This window comes from Acromyrmex echinatior, chromosome 14 (assembly GCF_024713525.1).
Source record: "Acromyrmex echinatior isolate Ae372 chromosome 14, ASM2471352v2, whole genome shotgun sequence".
Lineage (NCBI taxonomy): Eukaryota > Metazoa > Arthropoda > Insecta > Hymenoptera > Formicidae > Acromyrmex > Acromyrmex echinatior.
In genome coordinates, this window is record NC_141865.1 from 1574221 (window position 1) to 1598775 (window position 24555).

The 24555-nt window shown below is 28.8% G+C and overlaps 1 protein-coding gene and 2 long non-coding RNA genes across 8 annotated transcripts in view; 2 read left to right on the forward strand and 1 right to left on the reverse strand.

The window, feature by feature from the left end:
• kar (monocarboxylate transporter 10-like protein kar) overlaps nt 1-24555 on the reverse strand; it is a 47818-nt gene that overhangs the window by 2651 nt on the left and 20612 nt on the right. For 5 of the 6 annotated variants that reach the window (XM_011053626.2, XM_011053625.2, XM_011053627.2 and 2 more), the window contains exons 2-7: nt 10412-10961; nt 4317-4468; nt 3954-4227; nt 2136-2268; nt 926-1091; nt 545-791 (exon numbers count right to left, since the gene is read on the reverse strand). In XM_011053626.2, the coding sequence (XP_011051928.1) occupies nt 545-791; nt 926-1091; nt 2136-2268; nt 3954-4227; nt 4317-4468; nt 10412-10901 (1462 nt within the window). In that variant the 5' untranslated portion in view covers nt 10902-10961. The remainder of the gene's footprint in view (nt 1-544; nt 792-925; nt 1092-2135; nt 2269-3953; nt 4228-4316; nt 4469-10411; nt 10962-24555) is intronic. The other variant, XM_011053631.2, reaches the window with a different exon arrangement.
• Nucleotides 6-471, forward strand: LOC147907314 (uncharacterized). Its single transcript, XR_015547431.1, has 2 exons — nt 6-176; nt 353-471. It is a non-coding gene; the product is annotated as an uncharacterized LOC147907314 (long non-coding RNA).
• On the forward strand, nt 740-1692 carry LOC147907315 (uncharacterized). The gene is made up of 3 exons (XR_015547427.1): nt 740-855; nt 959-1075; nt 1256-1692. It is a non-coding gene; the product is annotated as an uncharacterized LOC147907315 (long non-coding RNA).

The following is a 24555-nucleotide window of genomic DNA, read 5'->3' on the forward strand; positions in this document are numbered from 1 at the left end:
TGAGAACAACACAAATAATCTAATTAAGTTATCGTTTACAAGTATGAGAAAACGGCACATATTATAATAAAATATTTCATATTTATTTTATTAAAATTATATAATATTGAATAATATTCCCGAAATATTAATGGATGCTTATATTATATTTATATGTCCACTCCTGATACTATTATGTGAGTATTAAAAATATAGGTTATAGAATTGAATATACATGAAATCATATTGAAACATTATTTAAGCATTAGGATATAGTCATAGATCTATAAGACTTTTTCGTTAGTTATTATGAATTCAAATTGCACTTATATAATAATAACTGATACTAATAAATGTTTTAATAATATTTTAGGGATATTAATACCAAGGATATTATGTAAAGTGGACATATGTAATTCCATATTTAAGAATGGCAGTGTATAATTAATTATTAATTTTAAATTGGATGATATAAAACTAAAATAAACAAAACATTTTTCTGCTCCTTATTCACTAAAAAGTACTCTCTTATTCTATTACTATGTGTAATTATGAAAATCATTACCAGTATGATCGTATAGGAGGCCTGCGATTGGTGGACCAACCGTTAGAGGTATAGAACACATCCCCAGAAGAAAACCTATGGCTTGAGTTGCGCCGCTACGGCCGCAAATATCGAATGCAATCGGACCAAGTAACGATATAAAGCATCCATCAAACAGTCCCATCCCCAATGAAATGATGAGGAGCATGAGGAACGATTTAGTGACTGGAAGGAGCATCGTGAGGACGCCGATACTCACAAATGATATCTGAAAAAAATAGTTCTTTATTTTTTTGTATCAAGATTTTAGCAAAAGAAAGAAAAGTGCTAAGGTATTTTATTTTATAAAAAAAAAATTTTAAACATATCGTTAGAAGCTCAAAGATCTTATCGAGTACTTACTTGTTGTAAGAATATTCGGTTCACTTTCGGTAGGTCGGCGATGTAACCAAAAATTAAGCGGCCAATACCGGATGTGATACCAACACACATGACCGGCAGCTTACTATCAGCATCTTTGAACGTCGTAGTCACGAACTTTCCTATGTGAACGTATGGGACGAAGTATCTAAAATAACAATCGAATTTTTTTATTTCTATAAAAACGGAATAAAACAGAATTCGTATAGAAAAAGTTCAATTCTTCATATTCAAATAAGAAAGAGATAGGCCCTAGATATAATTAGGCAAAATCTCTAATTGAAATAATCAGACGTTGATGGTATTTTTTAGGAAATTTTATTCGTGCTTATGCACACGCATCTTACAAGAACTGACGAAGGCCAACCGTTCCTAAAAACTGATCTGCGCGCGCAATCACGCCTCTTCTTCTATGGGCTAATTGAAGCCTTCCCTTCGCATTCGATTGCGAATGAGAACGCCAAGAACTAGACAGCCTCTCTGAGGTTCTCTAGCGTTAACAACTAAAAGCATCTACAGTAGAACTTCCCTAACTTCAGTACTTTGTAACTTCTTCATTTTCTCTCCCATATAAAGGAAAGCCCCCTATGAGATAGGCACCTAATACGAGATAGCGACGTTTCTGCTAAACTAATAAACTCTATCTATTGGTTCCACCATGAATTTATTGCTCTTGGATTGAAAACTATTTAGTAGAAAATTTATTATTAGATCATGCTTGTAGTCGTTGTAAAAAAATATTTTAGAAATATTTGAGTGTCTTCAAATTTTATTGAGATGAGCTTTTAAACCTTTATTATTTAATAAGTAAATATTTGACAATAAATTCTTCATGGAGTGATAGAATAAGATAGTAATAGAATAAGATGGTCGTACTAATAGAAAAATATGGGATATGTTGAAGAGATCATTTATTTGAGTTCGATTTTTATGATAGCGATTTATTGAAATCTATTTTGATTTCATTCGTACTTCCTGAAATACTTCATTATATGTATATGTCACAAACTAAGATAATCATTGTATTGTATTTTATCTATAATTATTAGTTTGACGGGCCCCATACAACATAGAATTCGCAGCAATATTGCTGCAAAATCTCTGTAATATTGCTGTAATGTCGCAGTGTTGTTGCAACTTTTATGCTATAGGGTTATTTGTAAGTATAATTATACACAAACAATCGACTTACCCAAAAAGAGCGAGAGGAATAGAAACAGCCCATACGACGTATCGTTTTTTCTTCCAGATAGATACGTTTACGAATTCTTTCATATGATTTCGTAGAGATTTGATTTTATGCGATTTGTCTCCTTGCGATGTTACTGAAAAAAAGTGCTCATTAATGTCTCTGTTAAAAGTATCGACTCGATCTCAATGATCTTAACATGTATTGTCAAGATTATGACCCTGAGTGATTTCCAACAGGTTTTAATCATTATTCGTTAAAAAGTTATTATTGTAACAAAAAAGTTTGAAGAAAATAACGTTTTATTTCTGATATTTATATAAGAAATAAGATCCGACCATTTAATTGGACCACAACATACATATGAGAGTGCCAATGATCGATCAAAGTTAGATGTTATGAATATAATATAATATATATTTTTAATTTTTTAATTTAATTATCTCAGATGTGACTGTGCGCCGAAACATTCGGACATTAACCACAATCAATTTGACATGCTAATAATAAAAATGAGGAGCCGTAACATTCGAACATTCCTATATATGAAATAATCCCCCTTCTAAATTAATTCGATAAAGAATTTATATTGTGAAAAATATTATCTCAGGATTCGAACTTAGGACCTCTCGACTTTCTGGGGCGAGTGTCTTCAGAGAACTTTAAATTTAATAACTTCTGAACAAATGATCGGAAATTAGTTTTTCAAAAAAGAATTTAAACTAAAAATATATAGATATAAATATAAATTGTCAGATATTTTTTATGATTTTTTTTTTAATTATTTGGTTTTATATTTCAAAATTTGTCAATTCTTTTCGGTTTTTTACGATTTTTCCAAAGATTTGTGTGTGCGGTTTGCATAAAACATTTTTATATGCATCGAGAAAAAAATATTTTTTGTGTTGGAACATTTCTTAATTAAATGCCGCAAAACATACCTCGATATCATTTTTTGTTTAGCCGGAAAAAATTAATAAAAAATTTACTTCCGAAAAAAACTGTTTTTGCAATTATTTAAAAAATGTAAGGTGAAAAAAACAGACAATATAGTTTTCAGTGCATTAAAATCCTACAAAAACATCTTTCAAAGTTCAAAGCATAAGACTTAAATTTTGTCGATCTGTATAATTTTTTAATGTATAATAAGCGACAGCTAAAACTTATCAGAGATTACTCGGGGTTATGACTTTGACAACATATGTCATTGGAGTCTCCTAATCGATACTTTTTTTATCAATTATACAAACAATTTAATAATTCTTGATGTTAATAAGCATCTTTAATAAGAATATTCTTTAATAAAGTAATACAATTATATTTGTATTTCAGCGAAACACAAAAATATTTTGTATTTTGTATTTCAAATCGAAAGATTGAAAGTATTTTATATTTTGTAATTTAAATAGTTTAAATAAATTTATCTTTGTATTTGAAATACAAAATATAAAATACCTTTAATCTTTTGATTTGAAATACAAAATACAAAATACTTTTATGTGCTCTGCTGAAATACGAAATTAAAATACAATTATATTACAAATACTACTTTTACAATAAAAGTATTTGAGTAAAAGTATACTTAGCCCGGTATTTCTAATTTTTTAAGTATTTCTGAAAAGTGTTTCAATTCGTTACAAAAATTTTGAGAAATTTTGAAAAAATTATTTTTAAAAAATTATGTTGAAATAAAATTATATAGAAACTATGAAAAATTTTTAAACTTTTATAGAAATTCTGAAAAATTCTATGAAAAATTCTAAAAAAAAATTTGTTCTAGGGACATAAACTTACATAAATACGAGTTTCAAAAAAACTTACGTGGAATTGGCTTAAAAAGAATTGCGCAAGCCATGATGGTAGCTGTGAGTACAGCCAAGCTCCTCAGTGTTCCTTCTAGGCCTAAACGCAGGATCAGGACCTCCATTAGGGATGGCAATAATGTCGTGAATATTGAGCTTCCGGCTGTGACAATACCGTTCACCAGTCCCAGATATTTTTTGAAGTAGTGACCCAATATCGCTAGACTAGGGGTATAAGCGAGACTTGCACCAAGCCCGTACATAACACCGTATGTCAAAAAGAGCAGTTCCACCTGACAGACACATGTAATGTCAATGTGCACAATTCCGAAACGAATTTGAATAGAGATCACAATTATTAGAAGCTTTTTATCTTTCTTACCTTGGCCGTCAGCAGTGAGGAGAGAAGCAGGCCAACGGATGCAATTGCACCTCCCACGAAGGTTGTTGTCTGGATGCCGAACTTATCCGTTAATATACCGGCAATCGGAGACAGAAAGAACGTGGTTCCAATAGTTAGCGAGCCTACTAAAGCTGAAACAATTTCGCCAAGTCTAATGAATAATAAAATGCTCATAAAGTCGAGAACGATTCTTTTTGTAAAAAAAGGAAACATTCATCATTTATTTCTTTTAATTTCCAAATTGTCATTATTTGCTGTTTTATTTTTTAATTAATACTCTCAACATTTATATTTTTTATATCTATAATTAAATTTCATATAATTAAATCGATTCAAATTCTATTAAATAAATATCAGGCCTCGAGAACAATAAGCATTTTCATCGTTTCATAACAAATAATAAAGAGATAACTAAAAATCTGGAATAATAAACATGCATGTATTAATAATAGGCAAGTTAATTAATCTAATGAGAGAGTCGATCGATCGAATGCATGTTATAAATTAACAGCGTATCTAGGTTAACAATTTATGAATTATATTTCTCTTTTCATTATGAGAATTGATGATTAAGTTGCATGAAGAAGCAGCATCAACAAGAGAATAGCACGAATTAGCTTCTATTACTATAAATGACTGTCTAATTGTCATACAATTTAAATCCTTGGTATTTAAGGGCTCTGTCTATATAAACAATCACCCTCGTGACTTTTAATTTATATGTCATTCAGATAATTCTATTAATTAATTTCGTGAGTCATTGTATTCCTATTATTAATATTTAAAAAAAAAGAGTAATATCAAACGATCTCTTTCTGTTTAAACCGATTAAAATGAACGGTCTATTCTATATTTATTACATTTAGGAATAATTCCTTCCTCTCAATGCGGTTTGATTTAAATGCGAAAAGAACAAACAACAAAGTAAGCAAAGACAAACGATAATTATTCTTTTGCTTTCATAGAAAAGCCATAAATTGGTTGACTATTGCGCTAACGTTCGCGCGGCAAGCGTTGCCGCATTCTGTGTGCCGGAGCCATAAGATTCATCTCTTCGTTAGAAGATTTCGCTTTTAATTTTTAATTCGAAGAACTTAACAACGAATTAAAATTAAATAAATTCTTTTATTTTTATTTTATTTTTTCTTCCCTCTTCCTCCTCTTTTCCATTTTTTCTTCTTATTCTTTTCTCTTTTCTTTCTTTCTCATTTTATTGATTAAATGACATTTGATTGCTTTATTATAGTTGTTATTATTATTAAAATTTACGAGTACAGTAGTATAATGTTATTATTTCTTACGTAGGGACTGAGGATGTTATACTCCGGAAATCCACCTCTACGCTTCATGTGAAGGTGCAAGTTGTAGTTAAATGTTTTGTCATCTAATTACGCGCATAAATGAATTAACGAGATTCTCACAGTTCGTACTATCTAGTGAAACCACTGCCAAGGGAATGAGTTTGAAAAAATTAGTGGGGAAAAAAGACTGATGAACTTGACTCTAGTTTGGTACTATAAAGAGATATGATAGATGTAGCATAAGTAGGAGATGGTAATATCGCCAGTGAAATATCACTACACTGAGAAAGAAAGTTGTTAACTTGACTAAATGCGTTTAGTTCAGTTTATTTAGTAATTATTTAGTGTTCAAATATTTAGGTTATTTAGAATCTTGTAATTTAAAACATGTTACTTGTTTGAATTAACGAATATTTGGTTGAATTATCAAATACCTATTTACTTGACAGTCCAATAATAACCGCTACAGCTGAATAAACTATAATACATCACGCAGGATGTTAAAAATTGTAATAAAAACAGAAAAGTTTCTAGAATTACAAATGGAAGGTTTTAAAAAAGTTTTTCAGTCGAATTTGGTCTTTAATACGAGAATAGATCAAATATAAAATTTTTTTTTATTTTTTAAATTTTATTATTTATTGGACGATAATAAAAATATAAAAAAAAAACAAATTTTTTTCTACATAGTTCTCTGTTACAATAATATATTTTTGCCAGCGGCAAATAGGCAGTTTGGCGATCCCGTTTTCATAAAAAGTAGGTTGTGTCTACAGCTAATTGCGCACAAATTCCTTTACACTAGCATCATCTACACTAGAATCGTATTATCCTCCCAATTCTTCTTTCAGTTCAAATAAATGATAATCGTATGGAAAGATCTGTCTCAATGCGATTATCATTTATTTGGGTCCCACCCGCTAAAAGAATTTGGAGGATTCAAGAACGGTGCCAGTATAACTGGATGTTTGGGTGTTAATTGAAATTTATTATATCAAAATGTATATGTAAACGTTTCGGTTTTAAATTTAGGTCATTTTTATTACAAAAATTAAATACATCTTGAAGGATCACAATATAATAAAAATCGCAATAATATAAATAGAGAGACCATCGTTGTATAGTGGTGTGGAAAATTGTCAATTAAACGTTATAGTGTAGGTAGTGACATCGAATTTCGTCCAAATAAATTTTTTATTAAAATTATTTATTTTTGAAGTCAACTTAAAATTATTCATGTTGTACAAAGTGGCAAGAGAGTGGCAATTATTATAATTATTAAAAATAAATTACAAATAATGATAGAAATAACGAATATATTTGTTCGGCACAGTTCGAAGACAAATTAATTTATCTTCGGAGAACGCTTGCACAGAATGCTAGAGATTCAGGTTCGACTTCCGATCGAGGTAATATTTTTCGTAATAAATAAATTTATTTACATTTCCAGTATATTAAGATCTCTTTAATAAATACATATTAAGTATCAAAAATTTAATGTGATATTATTTCAATAGTTTAGTTGCGTCTTTAAGTTCGATAAAATTTCGGCACACAATTCAAATGACATATATGGTATATGTATATTAGGTGTTGGAATTAATTCGTAGCGTTTTACAAGAGATGGCACAAGCAGTACACTATTTCGTTGTTACCTATAGTTCTGTATACATTGTAAACATCTATCATAGGACGTCATTTGCCGTACATAACCTTTCTTGAAATCATAAATAACAATACTGTATAATTCATTGAATATGTCAAAATTTGTGCCAGATAAAGTGTTTTTGCGGGGAGTTTTGCTTCATTACTTTAATATGAACAAAAGTGCAGCTGAAGCTCATCGTATTTTAGTGGATGTGTATAGTGAACATGCTCTGGCTGAGCAAACGTATAGGAAGTGGTTTGCACGTTTTAAAGCTGGTGATTTCGACTTGGATGACAAGGAGCGACCTGGTCAGCCGAAAAAATTTGAAGATAACGATTTGCAGGCACTGCTCAATGAAAACTCATGTCAAACACTTAAAGAATTATCTACGTCATTGGAAGTTGACTTCTCAACAATAGGAAAACGTCTTAAAAGTTTGGGCATGATCCAGAAGGAAGGACATTGGGTCCCATATGAATTGAAACCAAGGGATATTGAGAGACGTTTTCTCACGTGCGAACTGCTGCTTCAACGGCAGAAAAGAAAAGGTTTTTTGCATCGGATTGTTACCGGTGACGAAAAGTGGATCCATTATGACAATCCAAAGCGCAGAAAGTCATGGGTTAAGCCCGGCGAACCATCAACATCAGTGGCAAAGCCCAATATCCATGGCTCAAAGCTCCTGCTCTGTATTTGGTGGGATCAGAAGGGTGTCATATACTACGAACTGCTAAAACCGCATGAAACCGTTACTGGAGATCTCTACCGACGGCAACTGATGCGCTTGAGCCGTGCATTGAAGCAAAAACGGTCGGAATACTTCGAAAGACACGATAAAGTCATCTTGCTGCACGACAATGCTCGCCCATACGTTGCAAAACCGGTAAAAACATACCTGGAAACACTTAAATGGGAAGTGCTACCGCACCCGCCGTATTCTCCTGATATTGCACCTAGCGACTACCACTTGTTTCGATCATTAGCTCATAGCTTGTGCGAGCAGAAGTTCACATCTTACGAAGATTGTACAAAATAGTTCGATTCCTGGATTTCATCTAAAGATGAACAGTTCTTCCGACGCGGTATTTATTCACTGCCCGAAAGATGGTCAAAAGTAGTAGAAAGTGATGGGAAGTACTTTCATTAATGTATTTTTTAATGCTCATGTGAAATAAATAACATTCTTTCATTTAAAAAACGCTACGAATTAATTCCAACACCTAATATGTATGTAAATATATGACATATATTAATTATATGAGCATTAAAAAATCTAGCTTTGAATGTTATAACATTATTTCCTATTTCTTTATTAATTTTGATTGATAATTGTAAAAGAGTTTCAATAACATAAAATCCAAAATGTTGAAAAAACTAACTGAAAATGTTCAACTTCTAGCGTTAACGATATCCCGGTCATTGGCCAAAAATTCTTGTATAAGCTCTCATTTTTTTTCGTTGCATTGTCTATTTTTTTTCTCTAATAACAACAAAAACGTTTAAACTAGAAAAAAAGTTATATGCAAAATAGAAAAAAAGTTATACGTAAAATAGTAAAAAATTTTTATTTTTTGCAAATTTTTGTTATTTCCTTCTTCATTTTTTTCTTCTTTTTTAGATTTACAATATAAAAAAGATTTAAGTATATCGATAGGAAATTTAATTTTAATTAAATTAAATTTAATAAACAAAATAATTTTCTTAAAAGTTTTTTGCATTTTGTGTCATTTCAGAGAGAGAGAGAGAGAGAGAGAGAGAGAGAGAGAGAGAGAGAGAGAGAGAGAGAGAGAGATTAAAAATAATAAAATTGTAAATATATTGTACTATATTGTATTTTGTTCCTATTTCGTTCCTTTTCAAATATTTTCATAATTTTCCTCAGAATTCAGCATATTTCAGTGTATAATAAATTATAAGAATAGAAGAAAAGCGCCTATACTGACATAGGTCTCCTAAAGCGACACCGTATTTCTCAGAAACTAACTATTACACTTTATTAATACTAATAAAATCATGATGTGTTTAGTTAATTAAAGAAGAATTAATTATAAAGAAGAATTAATTATAATTTATATTTGTGGCTTGTTTCTATACCTAATAATTAAAAACGAATTCTATAATTGCGAAGATAGCCAGATTGTGACCGAAACGTCTAAAGATTTTTTATTAATGTAATGAATTATTAAATTTCACAAACAACATTCAGTGCTATGGTTTCATGCTTCTCTTTTTATATGTTTTGATGTATAAATCACATCATTTGTTATAATTATTTATTTTAATTTTTATAATGTTGCTTTATAATGTCAAATAACTCTATTGGAGCTGAAGACAATCGTATATATATATGGAAAAACTCCTGAAAAACTATCGCGTTACATATTTGTATCTTGCAGAACAATATAAAGCAAATATGCATATAATTCAATAAAAATATTTTATAACGAAATGAAAAGATTCTGAAAAATCTTATATATATTCACTTGTACTTTATACAGATAATTCTTGTAAAAGAAAAAGAATAGGAATACGTAGCATTTGTTATGCATGTCGTATAGCATTTTCTGAAAAAATACTTGTTTTCTAGTATATAATATATAAATTGTTAGATATAATTGTTGATAATAACAATATAAAAAACAAATTATGCTGAAAAAAATACAATGTTTTTTGTTTTAAGAATATCCAAAAAAATCACGAGAGACATTGATGTTTTATCATTCTAGCACTCTCGGAAGCAATAAATAATTATTTTAATTTTTTTTATTTAATTCTTCTTGAAATATTTGTCAACATTCCCTTCCAAATTCAGCAATTCAACACCTGGTTTTTACAGCATGAATGTGTGCACATTTTTATATCACTTTTTAGAAGAAAAATTTTGTTGACTGAACATTTGATTAAATAAAGTGCCGAAAATTTGGGGTACCTCACGAGGACCCAAAATTAAATTATATAAAATTATATAATAAATATCTATATAATTTGGATAAAGCCGTTGATCTGTTATTTTTTGTGATCATTACAATCGTAATTTTTTAAACTTTTTATAAAATTAAGAAGTAAAATTAATAATGTGCCAAAATTATCTCTTTTAAAGTTAATATCGTGGAAACGTTTCGTACCTGCTTTGGAGGAGACTTCGGTTTCGCCGGCTTCTATCAATCGTTTTTGTAGCTCTTGATAGATGAGGGAATACGAATTGATGATGCTGAAGAGTACACCGTTGATTGTGAAGCTACCGATCATAATCATCCAGGCCCTGAGACCACCATCAGGTGGCTCAATCGTATTCACCGACTCGTTTGCGTGGTTTTCATCATCGAAATCTCCTTTTCGGCACATCGCACTACCATCTGTCTGTGATGCCTCCGCATTCTCCATTTTATGTATTCTTCTCAGCTTTCCGATCGATGCATCAATCGTTACTGCTGCGCTCTCAGCCAGAAGGGGATTGCCTGAATCAAAATTATCGAGGTCGGCCTGAACATGACTTGACGTGCTAATTGGATCGTCTGTGGTTGTGCGATTGACTATTCGGATCGATCCGGCAGCGTCATCTTCTAGACCGAAGCCGCTAATGCCCCCATTACCGGTTTCTTCGCCAATCGCCATTGTTATTGTCGGTTATCTGTATTGATTATTGGCTGTGCTCGTTGAAGAAATAACTGTAAACTAAAAAAAATGTTTTATTTCAAATTTTATACGCTACATTAAAGTACATAAAAAAATTATATAGTTTGCAATACGTGTTTTTTTTTAAAAAGCAACTATGTACTTTGTTTACAACAATTGATTCATCGCATTATTCTGTGCATGAAAGTATATTAAGATTCAAAAAATAAATAATTTAGAGATATTCTATGATAGAGAAATTTCATATTAAACTGTTAGAATAAAGTATAAAATATAAACATTCGTACAAAGATAACAAAGGAAAGTCCCTTATGAGAGACGCCTAATATGAGATACCGTTTCTACTAAATTAATAAACGCTATTTATTGGTTCCACCATGAATTTATTGCTCTTGGATTGAAAACTATTTAGTGGAAAATTTATTATTAGATCATGTCTAGTCGTTGTAAAAAAACATTTTAGAATTTGGGTGTCCTCAAGTTTCATTGAGATGAGCCTTTAAATCTTTATTATTTAATAAGTAAATATTTGACAATAAATTCTTCATGGAGTGATAGAATAAGATCGTACTAATAGAAAAATATGTTGAATTGCTTAATTATAAGAGTCAGATTTGATGATCGTTAGGCATAGATCGAAAATCATTAGGCATAGATGTGTAAATCGTAATATGAGATATCCAAGGTATTTCTAATATAAAATAACCAATGCTCCTATGCCATAGCAAAAGTTATTGCTAAAGTATAAATGTTATTGTACAATAATAAAAAGGACAACCGAAATGAACATCGAGTGTTTTTGCGATGCTTGGTTCCAACTGAAGACGAGTCCTGGTACAATGTATCGCATGCTCATTTTGCGCGCACTGGCAGTGTCTGTTTGTATTTTAGAAACATTATATAAAGTTTTGTAATACTGATGTACTTTGCGTTTTATTATCGATTTCTTGGGACGTTTCCAAAGAAAGAAAATCATAGATTTTACAAAGTAATAAGACGATGATCAATTTGTAATTATAATGATTTACTGAGATCATTTATTTGAGTTCGATTTTCATGATAGCGATTTATTGAAATCTATTTTGATTTCATTCGTACTTCCTGAAATGCTTCATTGTATTTATATGTCACAAACTAAGATAATCATTGTATTGTATTTTATCTATAATTGTTAGTTTGAGTTAAACAATTCTAGAACTCCTTCAACTTTTTCTTTATGTACAGCTAACACAATGTCATCCACATAACGAAAATAAAAAGATGAAATAACATTATTCGTGGTAATAATTTCTTGTTCTAAATCTTGTAAAACTATGTTCACCAATATAGGGGACAAAGGAGAACCCATTGGCATGCCAAAAATCTGTTTAAATATTTTTTTATCAAATCTAAAAAATGTGGAATTAATTATAATCATAATTGCTTTAATAAACTCATGTAAAGGAATCGAAGTCTTGTTCTCATAAGGCTGACATAAAAAAACCTTCTTCCGAAATTTAAGTAGTTTCACGTCACCGTTTAAATGAGATGCATGAATTGGATTGGGATAATATAAGAATTTTAGATACAAAACAGTCATTAATAAAAAGACTAATTTTGGAAATGATATATATAAAAAGACAAACAAGAGGTATTAATAAGCAAAGTGACACGGAAGGTTTGCCTGATGTTTATATTCCTCTTCTTAAGAAGGATCTCTCTCTCTTTTAATAAATAATTCTACAACTTTCTGAACTGTTGACTCATATATATATATATATATATATATATATATATATAAATAGTGGTAAAATACATGATAACAACAACACAATAAATAACAACACATAATATCACGACAAAATTCTAATAAGAAATTCTTAAGAAAAAAGAGGTACTTGAGATTCATCGTTTAGTTTTTTTGCTGTAACGATTCTATTTCTGTATATTCCACCTAGAAGATATTAAAGATATACAAATTTATTTAAATTAGAATCTGGAAATTCTTGTTCTACACTTTTCGTGATATGACAATTGGCGTTGTAACATTATTGTATGAAGCATCTTCACATAGAAAAGAACACGTTTATTTAATTACAACATCCGACTGTTGAATTTAATGTCAACTAGATGTAACTCTGCGTTTTAAGAATATTATTGAATTACTGAAAATGGCCAGATTGTGGCCGAAACGTTTAATGTTTTAATTAATGTAATAATAATTAAATATCACAAACTATAACTTTTGCTGTGGTTTTTTTATGCTCTTCTTTTTATATGTTTTAAAATTATAACCACGTTACTTTTCAAGATGTATATAAATGTTATTGTACAATAATAAAAAGAACAATCGGAATGAACATCGAGTGCCTATTTCTGCGATGCTTGGTTCCAACTACTTGAAGATAAATTCTGGATATAATCCATCGCATACTCATTTCTCACGAAAATTAGCTGTGTTTGTTTGTATTTTAGAAACATCAAATTAAGTTTTTTAATTGCAATACTATTGATATATTTTACGTTTTATTATCGATTTCTCGGGGCATTTCGTATTAAAAGCACAATTTTTTTGACTTCGTGATTTGCTCACTTTTTACATTCCTTTAATTTAAAAAAAATATAATTTGAATTAAATTTTATATAACATTATCTTAAAGCTTATTAAATTGCCTTCAAAATGACCTATTATTTTTTAAAAGTCTACCCATAGACTTCTAGCATTTAACCAAAACATACTCGGTATCTCATAATAGGGATCTTTCCTCTATGTATAAGTGTATAATATGTCGATATACACATTTTTCGATTTAATCAAATCGGATTCAAGCTTTACTCTATTACTTTTATATGCGAAATAATTAGAGGAATCATTTATTATATAAAAAAATTCATAATTCCATTTTAAAAAGAGGCGATGTGTTTATATGACCTTAAAGAATTGAATAAAGGAAGGTGGATCGCGGGATAAAATGGTTCATTTACTAAATATTATTAGTAACTACCTCCATCTTCTAAATGAACATAAAATTAGCTTCCTTTTTGATGCTTTTTAACTACTAAAAACTTATGTCGTTATATCATATAATTATAAGTTATTTATAAAGAAATGTGAAATTTTTCCAAATAGATTACGTGATCTAAATTTGTAATGTTACTATTTTAAAAGGTTGCAAAATTTATTATTTTTAACAAAAATAACAAGTGTAACGTGCGAGATGTTGTGCTTATGAGAGACTGTCGAACGGGTAAACATGTTTATACAAAGAATTAATAAAAAGTATGGAAGGATAAAAAATGAAAAGGTCGAAATATAATGGATTTAAGATATTAGTATTATTTCATAAATTTTAATCCTGTGCTTTTGCTTTCAAATATGTATCATTTTGGAAATCAATCTCTTATTTAAAATTTTTTTTTCGTCTAAAATCTAATATTGTTCCAATCGAATTCATGTTTAAAATTAACTTCATATTCTGGAACAATAGAATGTTAATATTTCTGTTTAGTTCTTATTCTCGTTTTTAATAAACATCCGGTTTAACTTACGTAGAGACATTATTACTGCAATCAATTCTGTACGACATTTGAGTGCGAGAGAGAGTTGATAAATTATCTTTTTGTACTCTAATAAAAGTATTCAATTTATTGAGGCTGGTGCCCGTCATGCATATTGTAGAATTGTTTTAAAAAATCTTTTAAATTTTTCAGGGATTATAGACATGGTACAAGAATATTAGATATTCCATGCATAATGACGGCAGATTAAATCAGATCCACCAATCAAATGCTTGCCTCAGAGTCAATGAAATGCACATGGTAGCAATCAGATTCCTTTTTACAATTTGAGGCAACGTTTTGATTGGTCAAGGAGCATGTTCAAGATGATTGCGCATCCTTGTGAATAGAATATCTTATGATTAGAAGTAGTATATATATTATCCCCGTATAAGTAATAAAAAACTCCTTTTTTATCTTGTAGACTAACAGAAATAGACCTAATAAATATGATATCAAATATTAAATAGTTCTAACTTAACTCCATTACAAACAGTGATTACTTAGAAAAATTATCAATGTTAGAGAAAGGAGGGATATGCATATATATATATATATATATATATATATATATATAATTTTTGCACGTAAAGTAAATATTACGTTATAATAAAAATGATATCTTTGGTTCTAACGAATACAACAATGTATGATATAACAAAATTTTTCAAATTATGCAAGTTATTTCAGTTTAAAATTTTGCGGGCGACTAATACCTTTTCAACTTCGGTCCTGCGTTGTCGCTAACTTCCAACTGTCGCATTGATGATTAACGTGTTAACATGTTATCATCTGATCAATGCGAGAGTTAGCTACACCACAGAGCTGAAACTGAAAAGGTAGTAGTAGCCCGCAAAACTTTAAACCGAAATAACTGTATAATTTAAAAAAAAAATACTTATAAGGACCATACACTAGCTGTTTCTTTAACTTTATTATATAAATCATTATAAATATAAATGTCTTTATCTACATAGATTATTATAAATATAAACGGTTTTAACTCTATGTTTGGATCATTTTCAATATAATTCAGTAAGTAACAGATTTACAGCATTTCGTTATTAGAGAATAAAGTTGCAAATAAATCGTCCAAAATGTAATGCGTAGAATTCATGTAGTTGTTCATATAATACAGCAAAACTTCGTCAAATACAATGTAATGTACAGATACTCTGTCGAGTTTATATCTGATATTTAAATATATCTTAAAGGAATTACAATAGGTATAGTGAGTTTTTTTAAAGTAGAATAGAATATACAATATAACAGTATAAAATATAAAATTGAAATATAAGTATAAATAGAAAAATATAAATATAAAACATTATATCATCATGGTTATGGTGCTGTGGTTATTGAGTGCTGTGAGTGTACGCGTTATATATTGAGGCTAACACTAGACTAAACTAACTCTCGATACATAGCATATGTCTGACGAACTAATGACATGTCGTTTAAGAGAGGAAGTATCAAGACGTAAAAACTCTAGATAGACGGGGTCAAGAGATTCGATATCTCTTTGTAAATTTAAACCAGTAGTAATCCGCCATCGTATTTTCACGTTCCATATCTATCTCCCTATCTTCACTGCTGGTTAGTAAGAAGGGACACAAAAAAGAAAGTGAACCATAAAAGAAAAACAATTTGACAGAGTTAGATAAGTTAATTTTTTTTTAAACTAAATTAAGTTAAAGTTAACAGCCTTGAAAATTTAACTTAATTAAAATACAAGTTAACCCATAATAAAATTAATTGAATTAAAAGTAAAGTTAATAAAAAAAGTAATTAAAAAGTTATAGTTAAATTTAGTTCGAACAACCAAAAAAAAAGTTTGACTATTTTACATAATTTTTTATATTTTTCTTTTCTTATAGCTTATTTATTTAATCTAGTTATTTTTCACAAGTAAGATTATACAATATAATATACGATACAATATAAAATTATATACTAAATTATATACTCATTAGCCTCTCGCATTGTATCTAAGGATTGACTTAAAAAAAATCAAATTAAAAGTTAATAGTTACCGATAAAATGTAATTAAATTAAAATAAAAAATTAAGAGTCTAAAATATAACTAAATTAAATTAAAATTAATTAACTTTTTAACTTTTATCTTTTTAACTTTTTAACTACTCAATCTTGCAATTTGAAGACAAAAAAGTACAGTTACACAAAAAAATGAGTAGAAAGGAGTAGCATTAATGAATTCTCTTTCTATTTTCGCTCATTCGCGATCTTGTTTTAGCTGGCTGGATCATCTCAGATCTCACCTTAACTGGCACCTCAGGTATTGTCATAGCTGATTTTTTTGTGAGTAGTTAATCGTGAGTTTTTTCTTGTTAGAGCTTTTGTCTAGAGTCTAGAGTCTAGCTAGATATTGATTTTATGATTTGTGATATAATTTATGCAATTTTGGACCATTTGATACATCGTGTATCTCAGAAATTTGATACAAATTTGTGATACAAATTTTTCGACGACGGATTTGACTTTAGAATGTCAAAATATGTAGGAAACAGGTGGTCTTCTTTCAGGAACAGAAACTTTATTTTATTAATGATCCTATGTAATGATTCCAGATAATGAATAGACATTGAAGAGATTTTCCAAAAAAGCCTGTTAATAGATACATTTAAAAAATCCAACAATAAAAGATATACAAAAAAAATTAAAAACAGACAAATATAAAAAAAAGCTAAAAATAATATAATAGAATAACCACCATAATAACCATGTCCTTGCTGTTGTATCTGAATTTGACTGAGAGTGGTCAAACAGATTATTTTCATCGGGTGAAACAAATAATTATCAGCCATCTAGTATCCACCATTTTTTCAGAATTTTTTCCACTTTAGCATAATAAAAGACGTCGAAAGATAATACATTCATTGTATTGTATAAAATATATTAAAATGTAGGTAACTTAGAGCACAAACATTTTGAATCGGCCATTTTAAATTCGCTTCAATGATTCATTGATGTCTTAATTCGAATCATTGATGTTTCCATTTAATTAATAGATTCGTAGTCAACTTGCCTTACAGAGCATGCTCAGATTCATTTTGATAAAAAATTCGATTATTATAACTCTACGTATAAGGGCCACATACAAAATGACATAAACTACATAAGCATATAGCATAAGACCGCTGGATCAATGAACATGCAAATTTTATGCAAATCAATGTAGTGTCTTTTTGTCGAATGATTGGTCTAATAATCTTATGTTATGCTTATGCAGGTTTAAACTCCCTGATAAAAAAATTTCGCTGAAAATTATTCTATGTTTTGGAACATTTCAACGAAATTGCTGAAAATTTTCTGAAATTTCACTGAAAATAGATTTTTCAACTAACATATTGAAAAATTGCTGAAATTTCTCTGAAATTGAATCGAAATTTCTCTGAAATTTTGCTGAAATTTTTCTGAAATTTTTACTGAAATTTCTCTGAAATTTTGTTAAAAATGAATTTTTTAGCTAAAAATTGTTGAAATTAAATTGAAATTTTTCTAAAATGCTGAAATTTTGCTGAAAAATGTTTCAAAACATGAAATAATTTCAGCAAAATTTTTCCACCAGATCATTTTGTGTGGTGGCCCTAAAACTAAATGCCGAAGGTGCCATTTTAGATTCTCTACTTTGCATAATTTGCCATATTTAATAACAGAATCATGATGAATGATTCTTAAAATTTCTAAGTACTTATCATGAGGAAAACTTTTGCAATACATTCAATTCGTGATAAGTTCTAGCATAATATACGAAAATTCGACTTACAAAAGGAGACATATATAACATAAAAAAAATCTACTTTCTCTGACTTTCTAGGACTTGTATTTTTAGGAAATGTAAAACTATTTTTACTATTTCATGTAGGTCCTAAACGAGAACTTTTTGTGGTTAACTAAAGTTCCGCAAAGGGCCCAAAAATCGGACTTTTCCTCTTTTAGTGGCATATTATGCATCTGCAGACAGGAAGGTTGTAACTATTTTTTTGGAACATGCCAAAATAAATCTCGTCTAAAAAAAATTTTTTCGAGAGTTCATTGCACTGGAAGATGCGCAATGACATATTTATCGTCTCATTTGCTACTACACAAAAGTCCGCGATGCGAGCTTGATAATTGTCTTTGAAGCCGGATGATGTAGTTTCAAAGACTGCGACTTAACCGTTTAACTGCTGATTTGACGCATCGATGTAAGATAGGACCTTGTGTGTGTGTGTGTGTGTGTGTGTGTGTGTGTGTGTGTGTGTGTGTGTGTGTGTGTGTGTGCGTGTGTGTGCGTGCGTGCGTGCGTGCGTGCGTGCGTGCGTGCGTGTGTGTGTGTGTGTGTGTGTGTGTGTGTGTGTGTGTGCGTGCGTGCGTGCGTGTGTGTGTGTGTGTGTGTGTGTTTGTGTCGCGTGAGGAACATTTCGCTTCCTGAAGTCTACTTACATACCGATCGAACGACCACGATCAAAGTCGAAGTGAATGATAATAAAACTGTTGTGATGTAGCGCAATAAAAATGCATAGTTTTCTTCTCTTATGCGTCGCATGTGATTTACATACTATTATATATATATATATATCACATTGCAAACTTAATAATGATCAAAACAATGAATATCAAATTTATCATCGTAATGAAGTAACTTAATAGAAACTGACTCTCATTATTAATTAATACAATTATCACAATGTTGGTCTTTTTATGAGAAAATCTCTATTCAAATACTACGAAAGATATGATGTATGACTGTCATTCCATAAAATTATTAAACAGTATAACATAATAATTATTTTTCTATGATAAAAATACAAGCATTTTTATTACGAGTAAATTATTAACGCACTAACTGTTACGTCATTCATACACAGGGCGTCCCGTAATTAATGACAAAGCGCTCTTGTTTAAATAGAACGGAGTCGAAGTCCTCTACCATTTTGCAATTTTCACAGTAGTTAACAAGATATTAATTACTAAAAGTCGCCGAATATTGGTATTCAATAATTTTTTAATCAGATACAGTAGAGTCTCTCTAAATTTGGCCCATGGGGCGATAAGAGTGGAATACCAAAATTATAGAGTACTTTCTCTACAGCATGAGTCTACCAATCACCGCGTACTTGCGCAAACGCAGTTGCGCATGCTAACCTGTCAAAGTGCGCTACAATGTACATAACCTTAGCAGAATAAATCATATGTATCACATATGTATCACATATTATGTATCACAAAAGAATACATTAACAAATAATTATACATAATCTGCCTATGGAATTACATTGCATACACTGTGAGAACCTACAATTAGGTGCAAATGCGCGCGCAACACATGTCCAACCTATTATGACATGGAATTAGTGTTTGAATGATATTAGTGTTTGTAAAAGTACGTGTGAAGAATGTAAAGATTATAGAAGTCAAATTTAGAGAGATTCTACTGTATAACTTTACAAGAAAACAACAACATAAATTATTTATTTTCATTTTTTCAGAATTTTTTAACTTTTCAACTTTTTTAGTACTGCATTTTCTTATTGGCTATTTTTATCAACATGAAAAAATGCGGTACTGAAAAATTCTGAAAAAATTTTCAGAACTCTATGACAAGAAAATAAACAATTTTTGTCATTTGCTATTTTTCTGTATAGTTTATATTACTTGAGTAAAAAATTATTGAAAACTAATTTTCATTTTTAGTAATTAATATTTTGTTGACTATTGCGAAAATGATAGAGGATTTATTGACTCACCCTTGGGAAAATTTACTTTAGAAAACTTAAAAAAATTCTTAAAATTTACTGCAAAAAAAACCTAAAATAAAGGTAAATTTAAACAGTTTAAACTTTTTTTAAAAGTAATTTTAAAATTTACTTGAGAACAATTGAAAGAAATTAACGCGATTATATTAAAGTCATTCTTAAAAAACTTTAAAAATTTTAGGTTATTCTGGCTTAATCTTTTAGTTTAAATTACGTCAAAATTTTTAAGTAAATTCTTAATTATTTTTAAAAACTTCGATCGTTAAAAGTAAATTTCCCCAAGGGCAGTTTAACCTGCTCTATCTACACAAAAGCACTTTGTTAATAATTGCGGGACACCCTGTTAAATAATATTTAACTTTATAATAAACTTCTAGGAAGCCAAAGACGTTTTTATTATTTATTATTTTCACCTGAAATATTACTATATCTTATAATATTTTAATTGAAAATAATGTTTTATGGCAAAGAAAAATTAATTATATATATATAAAAAAAAACGCGTTTGATTTATTTGGATTTTACTACGAAATAAAGTATTATTCATGTGTGGACAACATCATTCATATTTGATAATCGATATGTTAAGAAATTCTAAAATTAATTCTTTAAAAAAAATACTGACTTGACTTTTTCTTACATTTTCAATATAAAGAAAAACTAACATACAAGAGAGAGAGAGAGAGAGAGAGAGGGGGGGGGGGAAGGGGAGAGAGAGAGAGAGAGAGAGAGAGAGAGAGAGAGAGAGAGAGAGAGAGATTATTGTTTTATAATAAACGATATTATATCGGTATTTCCTTCATTCTTAAAAATCAGAATTTCTACGTTTTTAAAAATAAAAATTGTTTAATTATTTCAGTCATACGTAGGTTAATTGTCAATTTTTATTACGATATTATATCAAGCCAAAATCGCTGTCGTTTGCGAAATTCAAATTCTTTCGCACATCATGACCGAAGTAAACGCGTTTAATTATCATAATTTTAAGAAAATTTATAAACAATTTATCTGTAATTTACCTTAACAAAGTAATTGTGACGAAATAATTTCGAATTTTATCCTGTACACAAAATCATTTACAATTTAAAACTTATCCATTATAAAATAATATCGCACAGACTATGATTGTGGTCATGATAAGTTTTAAATTGTAAATAATTTATTGATTCAGACACCTTTTAATAGTTGCAATTTTAATTTTAGCGATATTGTTAACGACATCATACACTGATGATGATGTGATGTTGAAACGTATGATGTCTTTTGTAATGAATTTTGAATAGAATTGTTGCGCGAAAAAGTTCTGCGTTTTAGTATTTTGCTCTTTATTATTTACTACTTAATAAAAACAATTTTAAAAATATATGCATGTCACATATTTATTAAAAATACTTAAGATAATTATGATAATGGATTATTTTTATTCAATAATAATCTTAATATGTATAATAAGAATTACCACTTTTATCACTTTTAAACGTTCGATTATTTACTAGTTTTAAATCTATTTCATTGTATTAAAATCAGTCATATTAAATTAAATATTATAACTTATACAGTCTTACTATCATTTTGAAAATTCGTGACTTCGTAAATCTTGTTATTTAATTCTATCATAATGTATATAATTATGTCATATTCGAAATCAATATTTCAAAAATCTTTTAATCTACATAAATTTTATTTTTTAGATTATTTTGGTATTCTAAAAAGGTCAACATTACAGATAGTTTTTAATTTATTATTATTACTATTATTTTATTTTGTTAATTATTATGAATTAAGATATCAGTAAATTAGTGTTTTCAATATCATACATATGTGTGTACAATTTTATTATCCTATGATATAAATAATAAAAACTTTTGGCCAATTTTTTGGATTCAGACCACTGTGTGCAGTTTCTTGCGCTTATCTTTAAGGATATAGTCATAGTCTGATCTCGGTTCCTATTCGCAAAACGAGCTTACATAGGCATCGCTTTGTATTAAACATTAATAGTCCGCAACAATTTAATAATTCATTGATATTGCATCGATCACACGCTTTTCTGTCTGCTTCTCAAAAAGTTGAAGATAAAACAAATATATAAATTATTTTTTCTTCTTGCACAAATCTTAACGTAACGCGGCATAAATTGAAAGCATGGCAGAAAACGCAATAAGCATATCATTTATATATAAATTAGAGAGAAAGTTTTTCATTATCAAAACGATAGTCTTAATGTAAAGTCTCTATTATTAGAACTTAGACTAACACACATAAACGTATATGTTTCAATTTCGTATTATACAGAAAAAAAAAGACGAGTTATCTTAAATTCGTAGTTGGATAAAGTTATTGTTTACATGTAATCAGAATATTATTAGAAAACCAGATAGTACAGCAAATCGTTATAATTTCAAAGAAAGATTCATCTTTATAAATTAGCTTAATCTGTTTGTAATAAACAAATTAATAAATGAAAGGCTCACTAGATTAAATCTAGCACAATAAAAAATAGTATATATAATATGAGTCAACATAGGATGTTCGAATGTAAATTACAAAACCATTTATTAGAAACCATTTATTTGTAATTTACATTCGAACATCTTGTGTCGACTGATTATTTATATATATATATATATATATACATATATATATATATATATACATATACTAACCCTCGATTCCTTTCCAGTAGAACTAACATAGAACATTGAAAAATAAAATTAATATCGTAAAAATTAATCGGAAAAAATGCATTAAAAAGAGAATGCTCTAATATATGAGTTAATAGTCAATCTATTGGATGTCTTAACTTGTCGAAACTTGGTCATCACATTATCCGATTGCTACATACAATTATAATATTTATATATTGTTATTATGTCGAAGAATTTATTGTTATTTATTGTTATTATGTCGAACAAATTTATGAAAATTAATAACACATGAAGTCAAACAAGTTAATTTGAACTTACATAACAAAAAGAAGAACGAAACTTCTCACAAAGATGCTGTGATAGTTCGAGTGGTAGAAACATACTGAGTAACAAAACATATTGCATAAAAAATACCAAACACAAAAAATATAAAAAAACACAGTAAAAAACATATATAAAAAAAAACAAAACAAAAAGAAGGAAGAATTATGTAAATATATTAGCATATAGCGGATCTAATAACGTGTCATTTTTTTTTAATTCGAATCTCGTTTTCTTGATGTGGATCATCTCTGATAACAAATGTTTGTTTAAAATAAACTAAAAAATTCCTTTTCGATAATAAAGAAAAGGTTCTATAGAAGTATATATTTTGACTTCTTATGAGATTAAATCGAAGTTGTTCTGAGAAAAGTTCCTTTCTGTTTGTAATAAGTTCGAAAAGAATTTCTCATTCGCGAGCAATATGCGGTACTATCTCTAAATGGACGCAGCGAAGTTTTATTTCTTGTAAAAGTAAAAAATTATATAGAATAGAATAGAAATGTGCGAATTAAAATTTTGTGACATTGAATCGAATGGAATTTCGTTCTTTGTTCGAATTTGATTCGAATCCGAATGAAATCGAATTATTGAAACGTAATTTATAATTATTGTTAGGTTAAATTTTAATATATAGATAATAAAATTTTTTTGATCTAACAATAACTACAAATCAAATTTACAGATTTGTGTTTGCAGGAATACTATCTAAAAGCTGTTTGATTTTATTGTAAATGCTTATAGACTATAAAAATATTTTCTTTTGTATTTGAAAAAGAGGGAATCTATCTCCAATGAGCTTGTTGTATGAGTAACCTCCAACAAATTTTAACTGTCCTCTAATCGATACTTTTACTCTCACCTCTATAACATATGTTAAGATCAAGGTCATCAAAGAGATGTCCCCTAATATAAAGAATTACCATTATAAGTCTAAAATGTAATTAAGTTAAAATTAAAAGTTAAGTTAAAGTTAAAATTAATTAACTTTTTAATTTTTTAATTTTTTACTTTAGCACTTCCCAATTCTGGTATATTGTACAGTATACATTTATATAGATAATTAAGGGGGAACACCACTATGACGGCCGAAAAAAAGACTATTTTTGTGAATTTTTTTAGTGAAAACTAATAGCTTGTATGAATTATTGTCTTTATATATTCAAAGTATATACATTTACGAAGTTATTACAAAAAATTAAATAATATTAATATTTCTAGCCTCATTGATATGCACCTCGTCTGGAAAAATATAGATGCACAGGCGCTCGTGCTGTGTCTGATGAATGGGAGCTCTAAAATAAAAATTTGTGTTTTTATTTTAAAGTATGAGTTAAGTATAGTTTCAGTTAAGCGTACTGATTTTTA